Source organism: Giraffa tippelskirchi, chromosome 9, assembly GCF_054371585.1.
Source record: "Giraffa tippelskirchi isolate mGirTip1 chromosome 9, T2T-mGirTip1v1.2.pri, whole genome shotgun sequence".
Classification (NCBI taxonomy): Eukaryota; Metazoa; Chordata; class Mammalia; order Artiodactyla; family Giraffidae; genus Giraffa; species Giraffa tippelskirchi.
The window spans coordinates 73,610,755-73,623,229 of NC_137283.1; the positions used below are offsets into that span (position 1 = coordinate 73,610,755).

A 12,475-nucleotide genomic window follows, 5' to 3' on the forward strand; every position below is an offset into this window, starting at 1 on the left:
TGCAAACCTTCAAGTTATTTAAATGTAGCCTGGGGACTGAAGGTCCAGTCCAGGTGGCTGAGTGAGGCCAGAGGAGAGCCCAGGACACCTTACAGGAGCTCAGCAGTTCCTGTTCTTCCTTCAGCCCAGCTCTGTAAACTAGACTTGACTTTTCCCAACCCAGTTATCCAAAGGCCACAGGGTAGGAGGTTTTGAATGATCAAAACTGATTAACTAAGCTGGCCCGTTTCATCTGCTGCTTTTCTCATATCAGCCTGAATTTTATGTTTAACAAACATAAAATTCAGCTCAGTTCATCCATGCAAATAATCACTAATATCTACTTAATGGTTTTTTGTATGTTATATTCATATAAGACAATTTCAACTCAAGTATTTCAAATGTCAGTTTTTAAATCTTTCCCCCCAGGCAGCCTAGAGACTTGAGAAAATACATTTACGATGTAAGGATCACTAACCCACTGAGAGGTATGTGCTACGCACTGCTCCAAGTGGTTCAATGTACTACCTCATTTAATCTCAACTGTCCTACGAGGTGGAACTAGTATTATCTCCAATTTACACATAAGGATTCTGAAGCACAGAGAAGTTAAATAACTTACCCAAGGTTACATAAGCTAGGAAGCAGCAGAGTTGGGATTTGAACCCAAATAATTGGCTCCGGAGTTAAAGATTTTCTATTGTTACTTGTGGCCTTACCAAACTGTAATGCACTACTTAACTCACATTTAAAAAGTCACTATTACTTAGCACATGGCAACAAAATCATTTTTAAAAAGTTTTATTTACACTTGTATCTTATAAACTGATTAACTTAAATTGAAACATGATGAAATGAAACTTTGCAGCTCTAATCATCTCTTTAATACCTCAAAACATTTAAATTAATGTGCTAATGTAAAAATATTTCCTCTTTCCTAATTTATAGCAGCATATTTTCTTCCAAAGCTATCACATATATTTTTAAACACATTATAGAAATTAGGAGACTTAAATGATGTACAGAAAGACAATAGTCAAAAATAAGTTAATTCAGATGTACACAATCAGAAAAAGATACTGCAGTTAAACAATATGTGGCTTAAAAATCAATACAGCGTCCTTTTCGTTCCCAATCTCCATATCGGGTAGGTTCTGGGCCTCTGGGTCCACCTTTCTCTTTTGTAACAGGATTAATATCATCTGGAAATTCTAAAGAAATAATAAGTTAAAAAACAGCAGTCAGTGGAGGTGGGAAAAGCATTACGGTCATTTCTGCAGATGAGGGTGCTGAGCTGACAGTTAACGAGGCTGGATGCTACTGATGAAGCTACTACTATGTAGTCCTTAAACACACTCTAAACGTGATTCTTCCCAGCTTGAGAGATCACTTTAGGATACAATCTTCATATTCAATCAACTTTATTACCTGCATTAATGACTTAGAATTCTCAGACCCCTCTCAGGCTCTCATCTGGGGACTGGCTGTATTAGAACAGGAGGAAAGGGGTACAGAGAATACAGACTTCAAATCCACAGGGTTTGAAAGGCTGTGAAACAAGATTACTTTGAACATTACTTTGACTCAATGCCTTATTTTTCTTATGAATGAACTGGGGACAATCGTATCTGCCTTGTTATCTTGAGAAATAAAAAAAGAAATGCATGTAAAGGGCCCAGCACAGTGCCAGGTACATAGAATGCTCAATTAATTCTAGCTATGAGTATTAATTTTCCTCATCACACGGTTTTGGCTTCAGCAACTGGTTACCTGAAATTGCCATTTATGTGCATGTGCTTAGTCACTCAGTCATATCTGACTCTTTGTGACCCCATGGACCACAGCCTAACAGGCTCCTCTGTCCATGGGATTCTCCAGGCAAGAATACTGGAGTGGGTTGCCATGCCCTCCTTCAGGGGATCTTCCCAACCCAGGGATCAAACCCAGGTCTCCTGCATGTGCCTAACAGCTGCTATTACTGTTAACACTAGGTGTTCATAATAGGAATGTTCATGCTCAATTCTGAGGACTTTATACATATTAATTAATTTAATGCTCATAATAATCTTTTGGGACAGGAACAATTATTATCTCCACTCTACAGATGAGGAGCTCAAGGTTACACAGCTACTAAGTGGTGAAAGTGAGTTTGAATTCACACATTCTGGCTGCAGTCTTGCTCTTGGCACACACTCTGTACTGACTGTACATGGGGAGAGCAGGAGAGGAACCAGCCGTTAGAACCACCCAGTTCTTTTTCCAAAGGTATTTACTTAATGAATATTTATTTATTTGACTGCACTGGGTCTTAGCTGTGGCACACAGGATCTTCCCTGCATCACGGGGGATCTTTCGTTGAGGTGCATGGACTCTCTAGTTGTGGCACGTGGGCTCCAGAGCGTGAGGGCTTTGGCAGTTGCAGCTCGTGGGCTCAGGAGCTGAGGCTCAAAGGCTCTGGAGCATGTAGACTCCAGTAGTTGTGGTGTGCAGGCTCAGTAACTGTGTCCTTGCACTGGCCTAAGTTGCCCTGTGGTATTTGGAATCTTCCCAGACCTGGGATGAAATTCCTGTCCCCTGCATTGGCGGGCAAATTCTTAACCACTGTACAACCACGAAGTCCTAAAGATAGCAGTCTGTATCTCTTAATCCCATACCCCTATCTTGGCTTCCGCACTTTCCTCTCCCCAGTACCACTAGTTCAGTTTCCTATACCTGTTAGTCTGTTACTGTTTTGCTATATACCCCGTTCTTATTTTTTAGGCTCCACATATAAGAGATGAAAAGCAAGTATTTGTCTTTCTCTTTTTTCACTAAGGAGAATATTCTTGAGGTCCATTTCCATTGTTGCAAATGGCAGATTTCATTGTTTTTAATGGCTGGGTAATATTCCTGTGTGTGTGTGTGTGTACACACCACATCTTCTTTACCCATTAATCTGTTGGTCAATGAGGTTGTTTCCGTATCTTGGCTATTGTAAATAATGCTGTGGACACTGGGGTGCAATCCGTCTCCTCAAATTAGTGTTTTCCTTTTCTTTGGATATATACATGCTAGTGGAATCGCTGGGTCATATGGTAGTTCTATTTTCAGTTTTTTGAGGAAACTCTGTAATATTTTCCATAGTGTATGAACCAATTTACATTCCCACCAACAGTGTATGAAAGTTCCCCTTTCTCCACACCTTCTCTAGTATTTATTATTTGTTGACTTTTTCATAGTCACTCTGACCACTGTGAGCCGATACCTCACTGTAGTTTTGATTTGCATTTCTCTAATAATTAGTGATGCTGAGCATTTTTTTCCATGTGCTTACTGGCCACCTCTATGTCTTCTTTGGAAAAATGTCTATCCCATCTTCTGCCCATTTTTTGATTGTTTTTTTTTTTTAATATGGAGTTGTATGAGCTGTTTATATATTTGGATATTAACCCTGTGTTGGTCAAATTGTTTGCAAGTATTTTCTCTTATTTCATAGGTTGTCTTTTCGTTTTATCCATGGTTTCCTTTGCTGTGCAAAAGTTTTTAAGTTTAATTAGGTCCCGTCTGTTTATTTCTTTTATCTCTTTTGCTTAGGAGACAGATTCAAAAAAATATTGCTGCAATCTATGTCAGAGAGTGTTATGTCTATGTTCTCTTTATGGTTTCAGGTCTTACATGTATATACTTAATCCACTGAGTATTTCTATGTGCCGTGTGAGGAAATGTTCCAATCTCATTCTTTTACATGCAGCTGTCCAGTTTTCCCAGCACAACTTTCTTTTTCCACTGTATATTCTTGCCTCTTTTGTTATAGAATAACTGACCATAGGTGCATGGGTTCATTTCCGGGATCTCTATTCTGTATCATTAATCTGTGTGTAGTGCCAGTACCATGCTGTTTTGATTACTGTGGTTTTGTAGTACAGTCTGAAGTCTGTGAGCTTGATATTTCCAGATCTGTTCTTCCTCTGTACTATTTTGGCAATCTGGGGGTCTTTTGTGGTTCTGTATGAATGTTTGGATTATTTATTCTAGTTCTGTGAAAAATGGCATGGTTATTTTGATAGGGATTCCCTTTAATCTGCAGATTGTTCTGGGTAGTATGACCATTTTAACAATATTAATTCTTTCAATTCAAGAGCACAGGATATTCTCCCACTTCTTCCATCATCTTCAATTTCCTTCATCACTGTCTCAGTTTTCAGAGCAGAGGTGTTTCACGTTTAAGTTTATTCCTAGGTGTTTTATTCTTTTTGATGTGATTTTAAGAAGGTATTTTACTTTAACTTTATGATAGTTCATTATTAGTGTATGTAAAAGAAATGTATTTCTGTATATTAATCATATTCTATAACTTTACAGAATTTATTAGTTCTAGTAGTTTTTTGGTTGAGACTTCAGGGTTTTTTATATACAGTATCATGAATCTGCAAAAGATGGAGAAGCTCTATACAGTCAGCAAAAACAAGACCGGGAGCAGACTGTGGCTCAGATCATGAACTGCTTATTGCCAAATTCAGACTTAAATTGAAGAAAGTAGGGAAAACCACTAGACCATTCAGGTATGACCTAGATCAAATCCCTTATGAGTATACAGTGGAAGTGAAAAATAGATTTAAGGGACTAGACCTGATAGACAGAATGCCTGATGAACTATGGACAGAGGTTCGTGACATTGTACAGGAGACAGGGATCAAGAAAATCCCCATGGAAAAGAAATGCAAAAAAGCAAAATGGCTGTCTGAGGAGGCCTTACAGATAGCTGGGAAGAGAAGAGAAGCGAAAAGCAAAGGAGAAAAGGAAAGATATTCCCATCTGAATGCAGAGTTCCAAAGAATAGCAAGGAGAGATAAGAAAGCCTTCGTCAGCGAGCAGTGCAAACAAATAGAGGAAAACAACAGATTAGGAAAGACTAGAGACCTCTTCAAGAAAATTAGAGATAACAAGGGAACATTTCACGCAAAGATAGGCTCGATAAAGGACAGAAATGGTATGGACCTAACAGAAGCAGAAGATATTAAGAAGAGGTGGCAAGAATACACAGAAGAACTGTACAAAAAAGATTTTCACGACACAGATAATCACGATGGTGTGATCACTCACCTAGAGCCAGACATCTTGGAATGTGAAGTCAAGTGGGCCTTAGAAAGCATCACTACGAACAAAGCTAGTGGAGGTGATGGAATTCCAGTTGAGCTATTTCAAATCCTCAAACATAATGCTGTGAAAGTGCTGCACTCGATATGCCAGCAAATTTGGAAAACTCAGCAGTGGCCACAGGACTGGAAGAGGTCAGTCTTCGTTCCAATCCCAAAGAAAGGCAATGCCAAAGAATGCTCAAACTACCGCACAATTGCACTCATCTCACATGCTAGTAAAGTAATGCTCAAAATTCTCCAAGCCAGGCTTCAGCAATACGTGAACCGTGAACTTCCAGATGTTCAAGCTGGTTTTAGAAAAGGCAGAGGAACCAGAGATCAAATTGCCAATATCCGCTGGATCATCGAAAAAGCAAGAGAGTTCCAGAAAAACATCTATTTCTGCTTTATTGACTATGCCAAAGCCTTTGACTGTGTGGATCACAACAAACTGTGGAAAATTCTGAAAGAGATGGGAATACCAGACCATCTGACCTGTCTCTTGAGAAACCTGTATGCAGGTCAGGAAGCAACAGTCAGAACTGGATATGGAACAACAGACTGGTTCCAAATAGGAAAAGGAGTACGTCAAGGCTGTATATTGTCACCCTGCTTATTTAACTTATATGCAGAGTACATCATGAGAAACGCTGGGCTGGAAGAAACACAAGCTGGAATCAAGATTGCCGGGAGAAATATCAATAACCTCAGATATGCGGATGACACCACCCTTATGGCAGAAAGTGAAGAAGAACTAAAGAGCCTCTTGATGAAGGTGAAGGAGGAGAGTGAAAAAGTTGGCTTAAAGCTCAACGTTCAGAAAACTAAGATCATGGCATCTGGTCCCATCACTCCATGGGAAATAGATGGGGAAACAGTGGAAACACTGTCAGACTTTACTTTTTTGGGCTCCAGAATCACTGCTGATGGTGACTGCAGCCATGAAATTAAAAGACGCTTACTACTTGGAAGGAAGGTTATGGCCAACCTAGATAGCATGTTTAAAAGCAGAGACATTACTTTGCCAACAAAAGTCCGTCTAGTCAAGACTATGGTTTTTCCAGTGGTCATGTATGGATGTGAGAGTTGGACGGTGAAGAAAGCTGAGCGCCGCAGAATTGATGCTTTTGAACTGTGGTGTTGGAGAAGACTCTTGCGAGTTTCTTGGACTGCAAGGAGATCCAATCAATCCATCCTAAAAGAGATCAATCCTGGGTGTTCATTGGAAGGTCTGATGTTGAAGCTGAAGCTCCAATACTTTGGCCACCTCATGCGAAGGGTTGACTCATTGGAAAAGACCCTAATGCTGGGTAGGATTGGGGGCAGGAGGAGAAGGGGACGACAGAGGATGAGATGGTTGGATGGCATCACCGACTCGATGAACATGGGTTTGGGTAGACTCCGGGAGTTGGTGATGGACAGAGAGGCCTGGCGTGCTGCAATTCATGGGGTCGCAGAGAGTCGGACACGACTGAGCGACTGAACTGAACTGAACTGAATCTGCAAATAGTGACATTTTTACTTCTTTCTTTCACATTTGCATACATATTTATCTTCCTTGTTCTACTGCTGTGGCTAGAACTTCCAATGTGATGCTAGATAGGTGGCAAGAGTGGGCATCCCTGTCTTGTTGCTAAATTAGAAGAAAGGCTTTCAGCTTTTACTGTTGAATATGATATTAGCTTTGGATTTGTCATAAGTGGCCTTTATCATGTTGAGATATGTTCCCTCTATATACCCACTTAGATGAAGAGTTTTACAATGAGTGATAAATTTTTTCAAAGGTTTCCTGAATCTATTGAGATAATCAGGTGGTTTTCATCCTTCCTTTTGTTAATGTACTCTATCACATTAATTGATTTGTAAATACTGAACAATCCTTGAGTCTCTGAAATAAATTCAAATTGATCATTGTATATAATCCTTTTAATATATTTTTGGATTCAGTTTGCTAATATTTTGTTGAGGATTTTAGAATCTATATTTATCAAAGATACTGACCTGTAACTTTCTTTTGTTGTAGTGTCTCTGCATGGTTTTGATACCAGGGTCATTACTGGTGGTCTTGTAGAATGAATTTGAGAGTGTTCTGACCTCTTCACTTTTTTGGAATAGTTTGAGAAGGTTAGGTATTAGCTGTTATTTACATGTTGGGTAGAATTCTCCTTTGAAATTGGCCAGTCCTGGATTTTTGTTTGCTGGGAGTTTTAAAATTACAGATTCAATTTCACTACTAACGATTGGTCTGTCCAAGTTGTGTAAGTCTTCTTGTTTCAGTCTTGACAGGTTGTATGTTTCTAGAAATTTATTTCTTCTAGGTTGTCCAATTCATTGGCATATAACTATTTGTGATTCTTTTGTATTTGTGTGATTTTCATTGTTATTTCTCCTTTCATTTATTTGGGTCTTCTTTTTTTCTTGGCAATCCTGACAAAACTCTACCAGCTTTGTTCATTTTTCCAAAGAGCCAGCTCTTGGTCTCACTGATCTTTTCTATTGTTTTCATTGATCTCTATTTATTTCCCTCTAATCTTTCCTTTCTCCATATTGCTGACTTTGGGCTTTGTCTGTTCTTCTTTTCCTAGTTCTTTTAGGTGGTAGGTTAGGTTGTTTTCTTCTTTCTTGAGGACGGCCTGTATAGCTATAAACTTCCTTCTTAGAACTGCTTTTGCCGTACCCCATCGATTTTGGAGTGTTGCATTTTCGTTTTCTTTGGTTTTGAGGTCTTTTCTCATTTCCTCTTTGATTTCTTCATTGACCCACTGGTTTTTTAATAGCATGCTGCCTAGTGTCTAAGTGTTTGCTCTTTACCCATTTTTCTTTCTGTAATGATCTTTTGGCTTTGTACTGCTATGGTCAGAAAACAATGTTTGATATAATTTCTATCCTCTCATATTTGCTTGGACTTCTTTTATGGCGTAGCATTTGTTCCATCCTGGAGAATGTTCCGTGTGCACTTGACAAGAATGTGTATTCTTTTGTTTTTGGATGTAATGTCCTGTACATATCCATTAAGTCCAAGAGGTCTATTGTATTATTTAAGACCAGTGTTTCCCTACTAATTTTCTGTCTGGATGATTTGCGCATTAATGTAAGTATGGTATTAAAGTACCCTACTATTACTGTGTTATTATCGGGTTCTCCCTTTTTGTCTGTTAATATTTGCTTTATACATTTAGGTGTTCCTGTATCAGCAGCAAATATGTTAATGATAATATCCTCTTATTAAATTGACCCCTTTATCATTATTATAATGCCCTTCTTCATCTACTGTTACAGTCTTTGTTTAAAGTCTACTTTATCTGAGTATTGCTACCCCTGCTTTCTTATCATTTTTATTTGCATGAAATAACTGTTTCAATTCTTTCACTTTAAGTCTCTGTCTTTAGTTCTGAAGTGAGTCTCTTGTAGGCAGCATATAGAAGGACCTCATTTTTAATCAAATTAGCCACCCTATGTCTTTAGATTAGAGTCTTTAGTCCTTTGACATTTAAAGTAATTATTGATAGGTATGAGGCTTCCCTGGTGGTTCACTGGTAAAGAATCCATTCACCTGCTAATGCAGGAAATGCATGAGATGCCGGTTTGATCCCTAGGTCAGGAAGATCCCCTGGAGAAAGAAATGGCAATCTACTCCAGTATTCTTGCCTGGAAAAAAAATCCCATCAACAGAGGATCCTGGTGGGCTACAGTCTATGGGGTCACAAAGAATTGGAGAAGATTGAGTGTGTGCACACTTATTTAAGTGGTGATCCTTAGTCCTCACTATACATTTGCCTTTTATAGCAGGATTTCCCCTTCCCTATAGTTTACTGCTTTGCCACTTAGAGAAGTCCCTTCAACATTTCTTTTAGGGTAAATTTAATAATGATGAATTCTGTTTTTGTTTATCTGAGATGCTCTTCATCACTCCTATTTTAATGATAATCTTGCTGGGAAGAGTATCATGGGTTAGGGGTTTTCCCTTTTGGATTTTGAATAAATCTGCTGCTCCCTTCTGGTCTGTAAAGTTTCTGCAGAGAAAGCAGGTGATAGATTTATAGGGATTCCCTTGTATATGATAATTTTTCTCTTGTATCCTTCAGAATTCTCTTCAACATTTGCCACTTTAGTTATGGTATGTCTTGGAGAGCATTTGTTTGGATTCATCTTCTTGGGACCCTCTTCCAGTACCTGTTTTCTTCTTCAGACTGTGAAATTTTTCAGTCATAATTTCCTCAAATACATTTTCCATCTCCTCTTTCTCTCTTCTCCTTCTAACTCCCTCATATGTTATCCCAAAGATTTCCTGGATTGTTTTCATTTTTAAGCATCTGCCTTTCTTTCTGCTGTTCTGACTGGGTGATGTCCATTGTTCTGTCTTCCAGATCACATGTGCATCCTTCTGTGTCACTTAGCCAGCTACTCACTCCTTTCAGTGTGTTCTTTTACTTCAGATAAAGAATTCTTCATTTCTGATTGGAGGGTTTTTTTATATTCTCTAGTTCCTTGTTAAAAATATTGCTATGCAGATATATTCTTTCCCCTAATTAACATTTTTATAACAAATGCTTTGAATTTTTTATCTAGTCAATTATCTATTTCACTAGTTGTTTTTTCAGGGGCTTCCTACTGCTCTATTGAGAGAAATTTCTCTGCCTTTTCATTTTGCTTAACTTTCTCTCTCTCGAGGAATTTAGATCAAACATTTTGTCTGAAGGGGTGCTCTTATGTGGGAGTGTCCCTATACAGACTGTGTGTGCTGAATGCCTTTGGTGGGAGAGCTGAATCTGACATGGATTCAGGTCACATCTTTCCTCTGGCTGTGCAGATAGCTATCTCCTTGGCAGAAGGTGGGCCTGGTGGTGGAGGGGCTAGAGCTGGAGCCAGGTGTGGGGTGGGACACCCTTTGCCACAGCTAGGTGGCTGTCACTGCCCTACTGGGGGGAGGTATAACCCCAGGTTGCTAGAGCTGAAGCCCAAAGGTCAGGCATGAACTGGTTCTGTTCCCTTTAAGTGTGTCTTTTCCTCTCTCCTTGCCCCAGAGTGGGAAGTGTTAAAGCAAATGGGGTCTGTCCAGGTTCTCAACTCATGTAAGCCACGCTGGGACTGGATCACCTCTGCATCCTATGGCTTAATCTTCTTCCTGGTTGTGGCTGCCAGATTCAGGGCCACACCATGACATGGTATGAATGGAGCCAGAGAGTTGGCTTGTCTTGGGTTGAGGTGCACACTGAGGTAGTCACAGGAAAGCTGGCAGCAGCTGGAGCAGACCTCTCTCTGTCCTGCCTCTGGGTTAAGCCTGCATGCACCCTCCTCATAAGCAGAGTCCAGGTGTCCCACTGCCTTCCTGTTAGTCCCAGTCACCATCCAACCAGCCAAGGGGGCTTGCCTCCACTGTGTAAGATGCCAGGACGGAAGCACCCAATCTGTGGTTCTCATAGCTCATTCCCTAGAGTATGTCTCCATCATGTACTCTCCCATTTCCTCTGAGTCCTCTCCCAAGGGCACGGGTTCTGACCTGATCACTTTTCTTTCCTTCCAACCCAATTATGTGTGGATCTTTTTTACAGCCTTGATTATACCAGTCTTTCTGCCAGTTTCCAGTGAAAACTGTTCATATGTAGTTGTATTTTTGATGTGTTCGTGAGGGAAGTTGAGCTCCATGTCCTTTTACTCCATCATCTCAATCAACCTCCCCAAACTACATCTCTTTAGAAAACTAAATCATCACCCAAATCTTGTAGTCCCCCTCTAAGCAAAAGAAAGGAGATACAGAATTTACCTTGAAAATTTCCAAATACTCATTCATTTTAAAATTCTATCTCCACTGTGAATACACTGTCCTTCCCCCTCATCATTATTCTGTTTTCTAAAGAACTCCTTGCTCTGACTTCCTCTGAAAGCCTCTCGAGTAGGAGTCTTCCCTCTCCCATATCTCTGGGACTCCTTGGTGTCTTAGTGTGGACTGGGCTGCCATAACAAAATACCACAAACTGGGTGGTTTTAAAAAACAGAAATTAATTTTCTTACACTTCTGGAGGCTGGGTGTCTGAAATCAACTCCAAATCATGTTCTGAGTCTCATTCTAGATGAATGCAACAGATTTCTAACTCATCTCTGTTTTCTAACTCTCATGGCTCCAGCCTAACCTGCATAGAAAGCTGGATTAGTATTTCAAAAACAGAATACCACCCCCAATCATATTAAATGAAAGAAGGCAGACACAAAAGACTATCTACTGTAAGATTTGGTTAAAATTCTACAAAAAGAAGGCAAAACTATAGTGATAGAGATCAAAGGTTGCCAGGGGGATGTGAGAATGAGACTAAGTATAAACAGGCATGGGAGTCTTTGAGGGGTGGAACTGTGTTATTCTTTGTGTTGGTTACATGACTGTAATCATGTTAAAATTTAATGAACTGTTTCACTTAAAATGGGTAAATATTATTATATGCAGATTATACTTTAAGAAGATGATTAAAACAACTTCCATCCAGTAACATTCAGTGTATTCCTCACTGTCCACTGCAAAAAGCCCATTTACTTCAAGTCCTCTCAGATTTGAACCGAATCTACTTTTCCAGCCTTATTTTCTATTAATCCACTATACACAGTTTATGCACTGGCTACTTCTTTCATGTGTCATGTTCCCGGTCTTTTCTTTCTGATCATCCCTGTTTCTCTTCATTGGAAACATCCCCCGCAGCTCCTATCTACTTGTCACAGTTTCACTGTTCCTTTAAACCTCAGCTCAAATGTTCTCTCTTTTGTCTACTTCTCTCTGACCTCTTCCTGTGTATCTCTCATGTTGGTTACCACACAATGTCCTGTTGATAGTAATCTACGTATTTCATTTTCCTTTCCTTATTCACCTTTGCATCAGACACGTGGCTAGCTATAAAGTATGTACTAGAGGCTGTGAGACTAGATTAGAGGGAAAACAACAAGGAAAAAGACAGACTTGCTAGGAGACCAAAAGAACTAGAGACAGCCAGGATTTAGGCTTTATTAATAGGATGGACTCCTTGGACTAAAAGAAACCAACCCTGAATATTCAATGGAAGGACTGATGCTGAAGCTGAAGCTCCAATACTTCAGCCACCCGAGGAGAAGAGCCAACTCACTGGAAAAGACCCTGATGCTGGGAAAGACCGAAGGCACAAGGAGAAGGGTGGCAGAGATGAGATGGTTAGACGGCATCACGGACTCAATGGACATGAAACTGAGTAAACTCTGGGAGACAGTGAAGGACAGGGATGTCTGGCGTGCTGCAGTCCATGGGGTTGCAAAGACTTGGGCACGACTTGGGGACTGAACAACAATAAAATGGAAAAGAGGAGATGAGTTCAAGAGACATTAAGAAAGTAGAACCAAAAAGACTCGGTTAGTGATTGGAT

The 12,475-nt window shown here is 39.8% G+C and overlaps 1 protein-coding gene and 1 long non-coding RNA gene across 4 annotated transcripts in view; one reads left to right on the plus strand and one right to left on the minus strand.

The window, feature by feature from the left end:
- Nucleotides 1–12,475, plus strand: part of LOC145521176 (uncharacterized) — a 39,540-nt gene that overhangs the window by 21,751 nt on the left and 5,314 nt on the right. The window lies entirely within an intron of this gene.
- The window catches only part of SDHAF4 (succinate dehydrogenase complex assembly factor 4), a 38,956-nt gene that overhangs the window by 5,586 nt on the left and 20,895 nt on the right, over nt 1–12,475 (minus strand). The window contains exons 3-4 of one of the 2 annotated variants that reach the window (XR_014065199.1): nt 1,060–1,190; nt 602–657 (exon numbers count right to left, since the gene is read on the minus strand). Coding sequence is in view for 1 of the 2 variants with exons in the window: in XM_081529386.1 (XP_081385512.1) it covers nt 1,081–1,190 (110 nt within the window). In the remaining variant the exon portion in view is untranslated. Of the gene's footprint in view, nt 1–601; nt 658–764; nt 1,191–12,475 lie in introns of those variants that run through there. The other variant, XM_081529386.1, reaches the window with a different exon arrangement.